The sequence below is a fragment of the Lethenteron reissneri genome, unplaced genomic scaffold, assembly GCF_015708825.2.
Source record: "Lethenteron reissneri isolate LAM-NWPU_2019-01 unplaced genomic scaffold, ASM1570882v1 scaffold_1640, whole genome shotgun sequence".
NCBI classification, from domain to species: Eukaryota; Metazoa; Chordata; class Hyperoartia; order Petromyzontiformes; family Petromyzontidae; genus Lethenteron; species Lethenteron reissneri.
The window spans coordinates 1,428,196-1,443,697 of record NW_026891378.1 but is presented as its reverse complement, the minus strand read 5'-3'; the positions used below and the strand labels follow the sequence as shown (position 1 = coordinate 1,443,697).

At 55.3% G+C, this 15,502-nt stretch overlaps 1 protein-coding gene across 1 annotated transcript; it reads right to left on the bottom strand.

The window, feature by feature from the left end:
- Nucleotides 1–2,204: 2,204 nt before the first annotated feature.
- LOC133339065 (beta-1,3-N-acetylglucosaminyltransferase radical fringe-like) lies at nucleotides 2,205–15,170 on the bottom strand. The gene is made up of 6 exons (XM_061547187.1): nucleotides 15,147–15,170; nucleotides 6,850–6,898; nucleotides 6,243–6,345; nucleotides 5,248–5,386; nucleotides 4,231–4,319; nucleotides 2,205–3,246 (listed from the first exon to the last, which is right to left on the bottom strand). The coding sequence occupies exons 1-6, from the start codon at nucleotides 15,168–15,170 to the stop codon at nucleotides 2,910–2,912; spliced, it is 741 nt and encodes a 246-aa protein (XP_061403171.1). The 3' UTR covers nucleotides 2,205–2,909.
- Between the last annotated feature and the right edge of the window lie 332 nt (nucleotides 15,171–15,502).

Here is a 15,502-nt window from a genome sequence, read left to right as displayed (position 1 = left end):
GAGTGGTGAGTGGGTGGTAGTGGTGAGTGGGGGGTGAGTGGGTGAGTGGCTGGTGAGTGGGTGAGTGGGTGGGTGGGTGAGGTGGTGAGTGAGTGAGGGGTGGGTGAGTGTAGTGGTGAGTGGTGAGTGGGAGTGGGTGGGTGAGTGAGTGGGTGAGTGGGTGAGTGGCTGGGTGAGTGGGTGGGTGAGTGGTGGTGGTGGTGAGTGGTGAGTGGGTGGGAGTGGTGGTGGGTGGTGAGGGGGAGGGCTGGGTGAGGGGTGAGTGGGTGGGTGGTGAGTGGGTGAGTGAGTGAGTGGGTGTGGTGGTGAGTGAGTGGAGTGAGTGAGTGGGTGGGTGAGTGAGTGGGTGAGTGGTGAGTGGCTGGGTGAGTGGGTGGGTGAGTGGGGTGAGTGGGGGTGAGTGGTGAGTGGGTGGTGTGGTGAGTGGGTGGTGCGTGGTGAGTGGCTGGGTGAGTGGGTGAGTGGTGGGTGGGTGAGTGGGTGAGTGAGTGAGTGGTGTGGGTGAGTGAGTGGGTGAGTGGGTGAGTGAGTGGGTGGGTGAGTGAGGGTGAGTGGGTGAGTGGCTGGGTGGTGGGTGGTGAGTGGGTGAGTGTGGTGGTGAGTGGTGAGTGGGTGGTGAGTGGTGAGTGGGTGGTGAGTGGGTGAGTGGCTGGGGGAGTGGTGGGTTGGGGAGTGGGTGAGGTGAGTGATGGGTGGGTGAGTGAGTGGGTGAGTGGGTGAGTGAGTGAGTGGGTGGGTGAGTGAGTGGGTGAGTGGGTGAGTGAGTGAGTGAGGTGGGTGAGTGGGTGGGTGGGTGAGTGAGTGGGTGAGTGGGTGAGTGAGTGAGGAGTGGGTGGGTGAGTGGGTGGGTGGTGAGTGAGTGGTGAGTGGGTGGTGAGTGGGGAGGGGGGTGAGTGAGTGGGTGGGTGAGTGGGTGAGTGAGTGGGTGGGTGGGTGAGTGGGTGAGTGGGTGGGTGGGTTGAGTGGGTGAGTGTGTGGTGAGTGGTGAGTGGGTGGTGAGATGTGGGGTGGGGGTGAGCTGGGTGAGTGGGTGGGTGGGTGAGTGGGTGGGGTGAGTGGTGAGTGGTGGGTGAGTGAGTGGGTGGGTGAGTGGGTGGGGTGAGTGGCTGGGTGAGTGAGTGGGTGAGTGAGTGAGTGAGTGGCTGGGTGAGTGAGTGGGTGAGTGAGTGACGTGAGTGGCTGGGTGAGTGAGTGGGTGAGTGAGTGAGTGAGTGGCTGGGTGTGTGGGTGGGTGAGTGAGTGGGTGGGTGGGTGGCTGGGTGAGTGAGTGGGTGGGTGAGTGGGTGAGTGAGTGAGTGGGTGGGTGGGTGGGTGAGTGGCTGAGTGAGTGGCTGAGTAACTGGGTGAGTGGCTGGGTGAGTGAGTGAGTGGCTGGGTGAGTGGCTGGGTGAGTGGCTGAGTAACTGGGTGAGTGGCTGGGTGAGTGAGTGAGTTACTCACCTGGCTGGTGAGTGAGTCAGTGGGCAGTTGAGCCAGCCCCTCCAGGTGAGAATGGAACAGTGGTGAGTGGGTGAGTGAGTGAGTGGGTGGGTGAGTGGCTGGGTGAGTGGCTGAGTGAGTGGCTGAGTAACTGGGTGAGTGAGTGAGTGGGTGAGTGAGTAGGTGAGTGAGTGAGTTACTCACCTGGCTGGTGAGTGAGTCAGTGGGCAGTTGAGCCAGCCCCTCCAGGTGAGAATGGAACAGTGGTGAGTGGGTGAGTGAGTGAGTGAGTGAGTGGGTGAGTGGCTGGGTGAGTGGCTGGGTGAGTGGCTGAGTGAGTGGCTGAGTAACTGGGTGAGTGAGTGAGTGAGTGAGTGGGTGAGTGAGTAGGTGAGTGAGTGAGCTACTCACCTGGCTGGTGAGTGAGTCAGTGGGCAGTTGAGCCAGTCCCTCCAGGTGAGAATGGAACAGTGGTGAGTGGGTGAGTGAGTGAGTGAGTGAGTGGGTGAGTGGCTGGGTGAGTGGCTGGGTGAGTGGCTGAGTAACTGGGTGAGTGAGTGAGTGGGTGAGTGAGTAGGTGAGTGAGTGAGTTACTCACCTGGCTGGTGAGTGAGTCAGTGGGTGAGTGAGTGAGTGGCTGTGTGAGTGACTGGGTGAGTGGCTGAGTAACTGGGTGAGTGAGTGAGTGGGTGAGTAGGTGAGTGAGTGAGTTACTCACCTGGCTGGTGAGTGAGTCAGTGGGCAGCTGAGCCAGTCCCTCCAGGTGAGAATGGAACAGTGGTGAGTGGGTGAGTGAGTGAGTGGGTGAGTGAGTGGCTGTGTGAGTGACTGGGTGAGTGGCTGAGTAACTGGGTGAGTGACTGAGTAAGTGGGTGAGTGGCTGGGTGAGTGAGTGAGTTACTCACCTGGCTGGTGAGTGAGTCAGTGGGCAGTTGAGCCAGCCCCTCCAGGTGAGAATGGAACAGTGGTGAGTGGGTGAGTGAGTGAGTGAGTGAGTGGGTGAGTGGCTGGGTGAGTGGCTGAGTGAGTGGCTGAGTAACTGGGTGAGTGAGTGAGTGAGTGAGTGAGTGGGTGAGTGAGTAGGTGAGTGAGTGAGTTACTCACCTGGCTGGTGAGTGAGTCAGTGGGCAGCTGAGCCAGTCCCTCCAGGTGAGAATGGAACAGTGGTGAGTGGGTGAGTGAGTGAGTGGGTGAGTGAGTGGCTGTGTGAGTGACTGGGTGAGTGGCTGAGTAACTGGGTGAGTGAGTGAGTGAGTGGGTGAGTGAGTAGGTGAGTGAGTGAGTTACTCACCTGGCTGGTGAGTGAGTCAGTGGGCAGCTGAGCCAGCCCCTCCAGGTGAGAATGGAACAGTGGTGAGTGGGTGAGTGAGTGAGTGAGTGGCTGTGTGAGTGACTGGGTGAGTGGCTGAGTAACTGGGTGAGTGAGTGAGTGAGTGAGTGGGTGAGTGAGTAGGTGAGTGAGTGAGTTACTCACCTGGCTGGTGAGTGAGTCAGTGGGCAGCTGAGCCAGTCCCTCCAGGTGAGAATGGAACAGTGGTGAGTGGGTGAGTGAGTGAGTGGGTGAGTGAGTGGCTGTGTGAGTGACTGGGTGAGTGGCTGAGTAACTGGGTGAGTGAGTGAGTGAGTGGGTGAGTGAGTAGGTGAGTGAGTGAGTTACTCACCTGGCTGGTGAGTGAGTCAGTGGGCAGCTGAGCCAGTCCCTCCAGGTGAGAATGGAAGAGTGGTGAGTGGGTGAGTGGAACTCGCAGGAGCCATTCACTCACGAACCCCACCGTGCAGTCGTCTGGCAGGCGGATCTTGTCCGCAGTTGCCATGAACTCTCCACCACTACCACCACCACAACAACAACAACCACAACAACAACAATGTGGGTGGGTGGGTGAGTAGGTGGGTGGGTGAGTGAGGGAGTGGGTGGGTGAGTGGGTGGGTGGGTGGGTGAGTGAGTGGGTGGGTGGGTGAGTGAGTGAGTGAGTGGGTGGGTGAGTGAGTGGGTGAGTGGGTGGGTGAGTGGGTGAGTGAGTGGGTGAGTGAGTGGGTGGGTGGGTGCGTGAGTGGGTGGGTGGGTGAGTGGTGAGTGGGTGGGTGAGTGGTGAGTGGGTGAGTGAGTGAGTGGGTGAGTGGGTGAGTGAGTGAGTGAGTGAGTGGGTGAGTGAGTGGGTGAGTGGGTGAGTGAGTGAGTGGGTGAGTGAGTGGGTGAGTGGGTGAGTGAGTGAGTGGGTGAGTGAGTGAGTGGGTGAGTGAGTGGGTGGGTGGGTGAGTGGTGAGTGGGTGGGTGAGTGGTGAGTGGGTGAGTGAGTGAGTGGGTGAGTGGGTGAGTGAGTGAGTGGTGGGTGGGTGAGTGGGTGAGTGGTGAGTGAGTGAGTGGGTAAGTGGGTGGGTGCGTGGGTGAGTGGGTGGGTGGGTAGGGTGGTGAGTGAGTGAGTGACTGAGTGAGTGGGTGGGTGAGTGAGGTGGGTGAGTAGGTGGGTAGGTGGGTGGGTGAGTGAGGTGGGTAGGTGAGTGAGTGAGTGAGTGGGTGGTGGGTGGGTGAGTGAGTGGGTGAGTGGGTGAGTGGGTGAGTGGGTGAGTGAGTGGGTGGGTGAGTGGGGGGGTGCGTGAGTGGGTGAATGGGTGGGTGGGTGAGTGGGTGAGTGAGTGGGTGGGTGGGTGAGTGGTGAGTGAGTGGGTGGGTGAGTGACTGAGTGACTGAGTGAGTGAGTGGCTGAGTGAGTGAGTTACTGAGTGAGTGAGTGGCTGAGTGAGTGAGTGGGTGAGTGAGTGAGTGACTGAGTGAGTAGTGAGTGAATGATGAGTGAGTGGTGAGTAACTCACCTGACCCAGGGAGACATCTTCAGAGTAAGTCCACGGCTGAGGCAGAAACCGGCTCCGCCGGTCGCAAACCAGAACTCAGCAGCACCCTCCTGCAGAGGTTACCACACAGAGAGAGAGAGAGGTTACCTCACACACACAGATAGGTTACCCCACACACACACAGAGACACACACACACAGACACACACACAGAGACACACACACACAGTGACACACACACAGTGACACACACACACAGAGACACACACACAGAGAGACACACAAACACAGACACACACACACACAGTGACACACACACACAGTGACACACACACACACAGACACACACACACACACAGTGACACACACACACAGAGACACACACAGAGAGAGACACACAAACACAGACACACACACAGTGACACACACACACAGTGACACACACACACACAGACACACACACACACACAGTGACACACACACACAGTGACACACACACAGAGACACATACACAAAGACACACACACACAGAGAGACACACATACAGAGACACACACACAGAGACACACACACAGACACACACACACAGAGAGACACACATACAGACACACACACACACAGACACACACACACACACAGACACACAGACACACACACAGAGACACACACACACACAGTGACACACACACAGTGACACACACACAGTGACACACACACACAGAGACACACACACAGAGAGACACACATATAGACACACACACACACAGACACACACACAGAGACACACACACACAGACACACACACAGAGACACACACACACACACAGACACACACACAGACACACACACACAGTTACCCCAGGTTACCCCAGGTTACCCCAGGTTACCCCAGGTTACCCCACCTGTTGTTGCTGGGTGTGCATGGGATGGTCTAGTGATGGTCTGCCCAGGTAGACGTCACACACACAGTGACACGCACGTTACCCCAGGTTACCCCAGGTTACCCCAGGTTACCCCAGGTTACCCCAGGTTACCCCACCTGTTGTTGCTGGGTGCGCATGGGATGGTCTAGTGATGGTCTGCCCAGGTAGACGTCGCCACGGTGAGAGAATCTCCGCAAAAGCTTCATCAGCGAGGCCGTGTTGAGGTACGTGTCATCATCCACGTGGCAAAACCATCTGTGGGTGAAGCAGTAGTAGTATCAGCATCATTAGTAATAGTATCAGCATCATTACTAGTAGTATCAGTAGTATCATCAGTAATAGTATCAGTAGTAGTAGTATCAGCAGCGAGGCCGTGTTGAGGTACGTGTCGTCGTCAACGTGGCAAAACCATCTGTGGGTTGTCAGTAGTAGTATCAGCATCATTAGTAGTAGTATCAGTAGTATCAGCATCATTAGTAGTAGTATCAGTATCATTACTAGTAGTATCAGCATCATTAGCAGTAGTATCAGCATCATTAGTAGTAGTATCAGTGTGTATGTGAGTGAGTAGGTGAGTGAGTGGGTGAATAGGTGAGTAATAGGTGAGTGTGTCTGTGTGTGTGTCTGTGTGTGTGTGTCTGTGTGTGTCTGTGTGTGTGTGTGTCTGTGTGTGTATGTGTGTGTGTCTGTGTGTGTGTGTCTGTGTGTGTGTGTCTGTGTGTGTCTGTGTGTGTGTGTCTGTGTCTGTGTGTGTGTCTGTATGTGTCTGTGTGTGTCTGTGTGTGTATGTGTGTGTGTCTGTGTGTGTGTGTCTGTGTGTGTGTGTCTGTGTGTGTCTGTGTGTGTGTGTCTGTGTCTGTGTGTGTGTCTGTATGTGTGTGTGTGTCTGTGTGTGTGTGTGTGTGTCTGTGTGTGTGTGTGTCTGTGTGTGTGTGTGTGTGTCTGTGTGTGTGTGTGTGTGTCTGTGTGTGTGTGTGTGTGTCTCTACTTGTGTGTGTGTGACTGTGTATATACACTATGTGTGTGTGTCACTGTGTGTCTGTGTGTGTGTCTGTGTGTGTGTGTCTGTGTGTGTCTGTGTGTGTGTCACTGTGTGTGTGTGTGTCTCTACTTGTGTGATCCTCGCAGGAAAGTGTCCAACTCGACCGCCATCTTGCAGGAGAGCGCCTGCCGCGAGTGCGCAGAGGAGCAGTTGGTCTGGAGCAAGTGGCCCCCTGTCAACAACAACAACAACATCAACAACAACATCAACAACAACATCAACAACAACAACAACATCAACAACAACATCAACAACAACATCAACAACAACATCAACAACATCAACAACAACAACAACATCAATAACAACAACAACAACATCATCAACATCATCAACATCAACAACAACATAAATAACAACAACAACATCAACATCATCAACATCATCCACAACATCAATAACAAAATCAACATCATCATCAACATTAACAACAACAACAACATCAACAACAACATCAACAACAACATCAATAACAACAACATCAACAACATCATTATCAGCAACATCAACAACCACCACTACACTCACCACTACACTCACCACCACACTCACCACTACACTCACTACACTCACCACACTCACCACTACACTCACCACACTCACCACTCACCACACTCACCACTACACTCACCACACTCACCACTCACCACACTCACCACTCACCACCACCACTCACCAAGTTCTCGATTCAGTTCCTCGTCCTCACCATCCGTGAACACGAAAGTCTGTGAGAGAGAGACAGGGAATCATCATCAGCATCTTTATCATCATCAGCAGCAGCATCAGCATCATCAGCATCTTTATCATCATCAGCAGCATCATCATCAGCATCATCGGCAGCATCTTCCACATAGACTGATGTACCCACTCACCCACTGACTCACTCACTCACTCACCCACCCACTCACCCACACACTCACTCACCCACTCACTCACCCACTCACCCACTCACCCACACACTCACTCACCCACCCACCCACTCACTCACCCACTCACTCACTCACTCACCCACTCACTCACTCACCCACCCACCCACCCACTCACTCACCCCACCCACTCACCCACTCACCCACCCACCCACCTCACTCACCCACCCACCCACCACTCACTCACCTCACCCACCCACTCACTCACCCACCCACTCACCACTCACCCCCACCACTCACCCACCCACTCACTCACCCACCCACCCACCCACTCACCCACTCACTCACCCACTCACTCACCCACCCACCCACCCACTCACCCACCCACTCACTCACCCACCCACCCACCCACTCACCCACTCACTCACCCACCCACTCACCCACCCACTCACCCACTCACTCACTCACTCACCCCACTCACTACTCACCCACCAACCCACTCACCCACCCACCCACCCACTCACCCACCCCCCCACCCACCCACCCACCCACTCACCCACCCACCCACCCAACCACCCACCCACCCACCCACTCACCCACCCACCCACTCACCCACTCACCCACCCACCCACCCACTCACCCACTCACCCACTCACCCACCCACTCACCCACTCACCCACTCACCCACCCACTCACTCACTCACTCACCCACTCACTCACTCACCCACTCACCCACCCACCCACTCACCCACCCCCCCACCCACCCACCCACTCACCCAACCACTCACCCACCCACCCACTCACTCACCCACCCACTCACACACCCACCCACCCACCCACTCACTCACTCACCCACTCACCCACTCACCCACTCACCCACCCACTCACTCACCCACCCACCCACTCACCCACCCCCCCACCCACCCACCCACTCACCCAACCACTCACCCACCCACTCACTCACCCACCCACTCACACACCCACCCACCCACCCACTCACTCACCCACCCACCCACCCACTCACCCACACACTCACTCACCCACCCACCCACTCACCCACCCACCCACCCCCCTACCCACCCCACAGTGCGCTAACCACTGTGCCACCACTCCCCCCATACAGACGCCATAATTTACACATCCTTTAGATTCACAATCCCCCCCCTCTCCTCTCTCTCTCTCTCGCCTGCTCCCTGATTTACACATTCTTACATTTACAAATCTGCCCTCTCTCGCCCTCGGTGTATTTCTCTCCCCCCCCCCACTCTCTCTGCCTCATACATACAAACAAAGACACACACAGACAGACACACACAGAGACACACACAGATACACAGAGACACACAGATACACACACACAGACACACACACAGACACACACACAGAGACACACACAGACACACACAGACACACACACAGATACACAGAGACACAGAGACTCACACACAGACACACACACATACACTGAGACACACACACAGACACACACACACACAGACACACACACAGAGACTCACACACAGATACACAGACACACACACAGACACACACACACAGACACACAGACACACACACAGATACACAGACACACACACAGACACACACACAGACACACACAGAGACACAGAGACTCACACACAGACACACGCACATACACAGAGACACACAGAGACACACACACAGAGACACACACACAGAGACACACACACACACAGATACACAGACACACACACAGACACACAGACACACACACAGATACACAGATACACAGACACACACACAGAGACTCACACACACACACAGAGACTCACACACAGCCACACAGACACACACACACAGACACACACAAAGACACACAGACACACACACAGACACACACACAAACAGACAGACACACACAAAGACACACAGACACACACACAGACACACACACAAACAGACAGACACACACAGATACACAGACACACACACAGAGACACACACAGAGACACAGAGACACACAGACACTCACTCACACTCACACACACAGACACATACATACAGACACACACTCACTCTCACACACACACTCACACGCACAAACACACTCACACACACACAGTGACACACAGTGACACACACACACTCACACACACAGACACACACACACACAGACACATACACACAGTGACACACAGTGACACACACACACACACACAGACACATACATACAGACACACACTCTCAGACACACACACAGACACACACACACAGACACACACACACACAGTGACACACAGTGACACACACACACACTCACACACACTCACACACACAGACACACACACAGACACATACACACAGTGACACACAGTGACACACACACACACACACAGACACATACATACAGACACACACTCTCAGACACACACACAGACACACACACACAGACACACACACACAGTGACACACAGTGACACACACACACACACAGACACACTCACACACACACACCATGATTTACATTTTACACATTCTCTGTTTTACAAATCCACTACCCTCCCTCTCCTCGCCGCATTAACGCCATTGTGAGTGTCTCCCTCCCCCATTGTCTCCCCCATTGTCTCCCTCCCCCATTGTCTCCCTCCCCCATTGTCTCCCTCCCCCATTGTCTCCCTCCCATTGTCTTCCTCCCTCCCCTATTGTCTCCCCCATTGTCTCCCTCCCCCATTGTCTCCGGCTCGCTCCAAGCGAAACGGTAGCAGCACAATTTGCAACGTCTGCTTAGGCGTCACGCTCATAGCTCATGTCCACCCACCCCCCACACACTCCACCCCCCACACTCCACCCTGCCCACTCCACCCTCCCCACCATGCTCACTCGTCCCCCCCCACCCCCTCTCCCCACGCTCAGCACCACCACTCTCCCCCCACCCTCCCCCCACCCTCCCCCCACGCTCACCACCCTCCCCCCACTATCTCCCCATCTTACAGCTGGTAACATAAACAGAGATTAGTTTTAGTATGGGTCTCTATGAGTCTCTGTGGGTCTCTGTGAGTCTCTGTGGGTCTCTGTGGGTTTCTGTGATTGTGGGTCTCTGTGGGTCTCTGTGGGTCTCTATGAGTGTGGGTCTCTGTGGGTCTCTGTGGGTCTCTATGAGTGTGGGTCTCTGTGGGTCTCTATGAGTGTGGGTCTCTGTGAGTCTCTGTGGGTCTCTATGAGTGTGGGTCTCTGTGGGTCTCTGTGGGTCTCTATGAGTGTGGGTCTCTGTGGGTCTCTGTGGGTCTCTATGAGTGTGGGTCTCTGTGAGTCTCTGTGGGTCTCTGTGGGTCTCTATGAGTGTGGGTCTCTGTGGGTCTCTATGAGTGTGGGTCTCTGTGAGTCTCTGTGGGTCTCTATGAGTGTGGGTCTCTGTGGGTCTCTGTGGGTCTCTATGAGTGTGGGTCTCTGTGGGTCTCTATGAGTGTGGGTCTCTGTGAGTCTCTGTGGGTCTCTATGAGTGTGGGTCTCTGTGGGTCTCTATGAGTGTGGGTCTCTGTGGGTCTCTATGAGTGTGGGTCTCTGTGGGTCTCTGTGGGTCTCTATGAGTCTGGGTCTCTGTGGGTCTCTATGAGTGTGGGTCTCTGTGGGTCTCTATGAGTGTGGGTCTCTGTGGGTCTCTATGAGTGTGGGTCTCTGTGGGTCTCTGTGGGTCTCTGTGGGTCTCGATGAGTCTCTGTGGGTCTCTGTGGGTCTCTGTGGGTCTCTGTGGGTCTCGATGAGTCTCTGTGGGTCTCTGTGGGTCTCTGTGGGTCTCTGTGGGTCTCTATGGGTCTCTATGGGTCTCTGTGAGTGTGGGTCTCTGTGGGTCTCTATGGGTGTGGGTCTCTGTGTATCTCTGTGAGTGTGGGTCTCTATGAGTATGGGTCTCTGTGTATCTCTGTGAGTGTGGGTCTCTGTGGGTCTCTGTGGGTCTCTATGAGTGTGGGTCTCTGTGGGTCTCTATGAGTGTGGGTCTCTGTGAGTCTCTGTGGGTCTCTATGAGTGTGGGTCTCTGTGGGTCTCTATGAGTGTGGGTCTCTGTGGGTCTCTATGAGTGTGGGTCTCTGTGGGTCTCTGTGGGTCTCTATGAGTCTGGGTCTCTGTGGGTCTCTATGAGTGTGGGTCTCTGTGGGTCTCTATGAGTGTGGGTCTCTGTGGGTCTCTATGAGTGTGGGTCTCTGTGGGTCTCTGTGGGTCTCTGTGGGTCTCTATGAGTCTCTGTGGGTCTCTGTGGGTCTCTGTGGGTCTCTATGAGTCTCTGTGGGTCTCTGTGGGTCTCTGTGGGTCTCTGTGGGTCTCTATGAGTCTCTGTGGGTCTCTATGGGTCTCTATGGGTCTCTGTGAGTGTGGGTCTCTATGGGTGTGGGTCTCTGTGTATCTCTGTGAGTGTGGGTCTCTATGAGTATGGGTCTCTGTGTATCTCTGTGAGTGTGGGTCTCTGTGGGTCTCTGTGGGTCTCTATGAGTGTGGGTCTCTGTGGGTCTCTGTGGGTCTCTATGGGTCTCTATGGGTCTCTGTGAGTGTGGGTCTCTGTGGGTCTCTGTGGGTCTCTATGAGTATGGGTCTCTGTGGGTCTCTATGAGTGTGGGTCTCTGTGGGTCTCTGTGGGTCTCTATGAGTATGGGTCTCTGTGGGTCTCTGTGGGTCTCTATGAGTATGGGTCTCTGTGGGTCTCTGTGGGTCTCTATGAGTGTGGGTCTCTGTGGGTCTCTGTGGGTCTCTATGAGTATGGGTCTCTGTGAGTCTCTGTGGGTCTCTATGAGTGTGGGTCTCTGTGGGTCTCTATGAGTGTGGGTCTCTGTGGGTCTCTATGGGTCTCTGTGAGTGTGGGTCTCTGTGGGTCTCTGTGGGTCTCTATGAGTGTGTCTCTCCCCCCGTGTCTCTCCCCCCGTGTCTCTCTCCCCGTGTCTCCCTCCCCCCGTTATTCTCCCCCCGTGTTTCTCTCTCCCCGTGTCTCTCTCCCCGTGTCTCTCTCTCCGTGTCTCTCTCCCCGTGTCTCTCTCCCCCCGTGTCTCTCTCCCCCCGTGTCTCTCTCTCCCCGTGTCTCTCTCTCCCCGTGTCTCTCTCCCCGTGTCTCTCCCCCCACCCCGTGTCCCTCTCCCCGTGTCTCTCCCCCCCCCCCCGTGTCTCCCTCCCCCCGTTATTCTCCCCGTGACAGATTGAGGCTCAATGTGTCTCCCCCCCTCTCTCCCCCCTCTCTCTCCCCTTCTATTCAAGTGTAAATGAGCTGACCACGGCATATCAGACGTGAATTATCATTCACACAGAGAGAGAGACACACACAGTGACACACATACACACACAGAGAGAGAGACACACACACAGTTACACACACAGTGACACACAAACACACACAGAGAGAGAGACACACACACAGACACACAGTTACACACAGTGACACACACACAGTGACACACACACAGAGAGAGACACACACAGTGACACACATACACACACAGAGAGAGAGACACACACACAGTTACACACACAGTGACACACAAACACACACAGAGAGAGAGACACACACACAGACACACAGTTACACACAGTGACACACACACACAGTGACACACACACAGAGAGAGACACACAGAGACACACACAGAGAGAGACACACACATACACACACAGAGAGAGAGACACACACACAGTTACACACACAGTGACACACATACACACACAGAGAGAGAGACACACACACAGACACACAGTTACACACAGTGACACACACACACAGTGACACACACACAGACACACACAGAGAGACGCACACAGACACACACAGAGAGACACACACAGACACACACACAGAGACACATACACAGACACAGAGAGAGACACACACAGTTACACACACACAGAGACACTGTGTGTGTGTCACTGTGTGTGTGTCACTGTGTGTCACTGTGTGTGTGTCACTGTGTTACTGTGTGTGTCACTGTGTGTCTGTGTGTGTGTCACTGTGTGTGTGTCACTGTGTGTGTGTCTGTGTGTGTGTGTCACTGTGTGTCACTGTGTGTGTGTCACTGTGTGTCACTGTGTGTCTGTGTGTGTGTCTCTGTGTGTCTGTGTGCGTCTCTGTGTGTGTCTCTGTGTGTGTCTCTGTGTGTGTCACTGTGTGTGTCTCTGTGTGTCTCTCTCTGTGTGTCACTGTGTGTGTCTGTGTGTCACAAGACATATGTTCAGAGTCTTTGCTTCTCACCCCCCTCCCCCCCTCACCCCCCCCCACCCTCTCCCCCTCACCCCCCCCCACCCTCTCCCATTGTGCGGGAAGACAAAGACGGGCTGGGAGGGGGGAGGGGCTGGGGGGGAGGGACCGGGGGGCGGGGCCTTCAGGGGGGATGCTTCAGCTGGTTTCACTTCGCGGGCAAAGACAAAGCTACCCCGGGTAGCCTCTGGCAGGGCTGGTATAGGGGCAAGTGCTGTGTGGAGCGAGCACTCACTCATCTACTCACTCACTCATTCACCCACTCACTCACTCACTCATTCACTCATTCACTCACCCACTCACTCACTCATTCACTCACCCACTCATCTACTCATACACTCACTCACCCACTCACTTACTCACCCACTCACTCATTCACTCACCCATTCACTCACTCACTCACCCACTCACTCACTCACCCACTCACTCACCCACTCACTCATTCACTCACCCACTCACTCACCCACTCACTCACTCATTCACTCACTCACTCACCCACTCACTCACTCATTCACTCACCCACTCACTCACTCACCCACTCACTCACTCATTCACTCACCCACTCACTCACCCACTCACTCACCCACTCACTCACCCACTCACTCACTCATTCACTCACTCACTCACCCCACTCATTCACCCACTCACCCACTCACCCACTCATTCACCCACTCACTCACTCACCCACTCACTCACTCACCCACTCACCCACCCACTCACTCACTCATTCACTCACTCACCCACTCACCCACTCACTCACCCACCCACTCACTCATTCACTCACTCAGCCACGCACTCACTCATTCACCCACTCACTCACCCACTCACCCACCCACTCACCCACTCACCCACTCACCCACTCACCCACCACCCACCCACTCACTCACCCACTCACTCACCCACTCACTCACTCACCCACCCACCCACTCACCCACCCACCCACTCACTCACCCACCCACTCACTCACTCACCCACTCACCCACCCACCCACTCACTCACCTCACTCACCCACTCACTCACCCACTTACTCACCCACTCACCCACCCACTCACCCACTCACCCACCCACTCACCCACTCACCCACTCACCCACTCACCCACCCACTCACTCACCCACTCACTCACCCACCCACCCACCCACTCACCCACCCACCCACCCACTCACCCACTCACCCACCCACTCACTCACTCACTCACCCACCCACTCACCCACCCACCCACTCACTCACCCACTCACCCACCCACTCACCCACTCACTCACTCACCCACCCACTCACCCACTCACTCACTCACCCACTCACCCACTCACTCACTCACTCACCCACTCACCCACCCACCCACTCACCCACCCACCCACCCACTCACCCACCCACTCACTCACTCACCCACCCACCCACCCACTCACCCACCCACTCACTCACCCACCCACCCACTCACTCACCCACTCACCCACCCACTCACTCACTCACTCACCCACCCACTCACTCACCCACCCACTCACTCACCCACCCACTCACTCACTCACCCACCCACCCACCCATGACATAGAGAAGATATATAGCTTGCTATAGAGATATAGAGAGAGATGTGGTGGTGGGTAGTGGGTGGGTAGTGGGTGGGTAGTGGGGAGGGTCACAGCGGCAGATGTTCGTCGCTTGGTTAAACAGAGAGACTGGCTAACTCACAGAGTCACGCAGAAACACACAAAACACCCCCCACCACCCCCCCTGATTTACACGACAAAGAGAGAGGGGGGAGAGGGGGGGAGAGGGGGGGAGAGGGGGGGAGAGGGGGGAGAGGGGGGGGGGGGGAGAGGGGGGAGAGGGGGGGGAGAGGGGGGAGAGGGGGGGAGAGGGGGGGAGAGGGGGGAGAGGGGGGAGAGGGGGGGTAGAAGGGTCACCCCCAGGAACAACCAAGCTGACATGTCTCCCACCAGCCGGGAACGCATCCATCTCGATGAGAGACGCGGTTAATGGGATTAACAGGCACAGAGAGAGACACAGAGAAACAGAGAGAGACACAGAGAGAGAGAGAGAGACACAGAGAGAGACAGAGAGAGACAGAGAGACACAGAGAGAGACACAGAGACAGAGAGAGACAGAGAGAGACACAGAGAGACAGAGATACAGAGAGAGAGAGACACACACAGAGAGACAGAGAGACACACAGAGAGATAGAGAGACACAGAGAGAGACACACGGGGAGACAGAGAGAGACACAGAGACACAGAGAGAGACACAGAGAGACACAGAGAGA

Excerpts from the sequence above, each read along its gene's own strand:
- LOC133339065 (XM_061547187.1), bottom strand. The coding sequence starts at position 15,170 with ATGTCAGCTTGGTTGTTCCTGGGG. Across the intron at positions 6,899-15,146 it reads CAGCTTGGTTGTTCCTGGGG|ACTTTCGTGTTCACGGATGG; the intron begins GTGACCCTTCTA and ends TCTCTCTCACAG. Across the intron at positions 3,247-4,230 it reads AAGATGTCTCCCTGGGTCAG|TGGTGGAGAGTTCATGGCAA; the intron begins GTGAGTTACTCA and ends TGGTGGTGGTAG.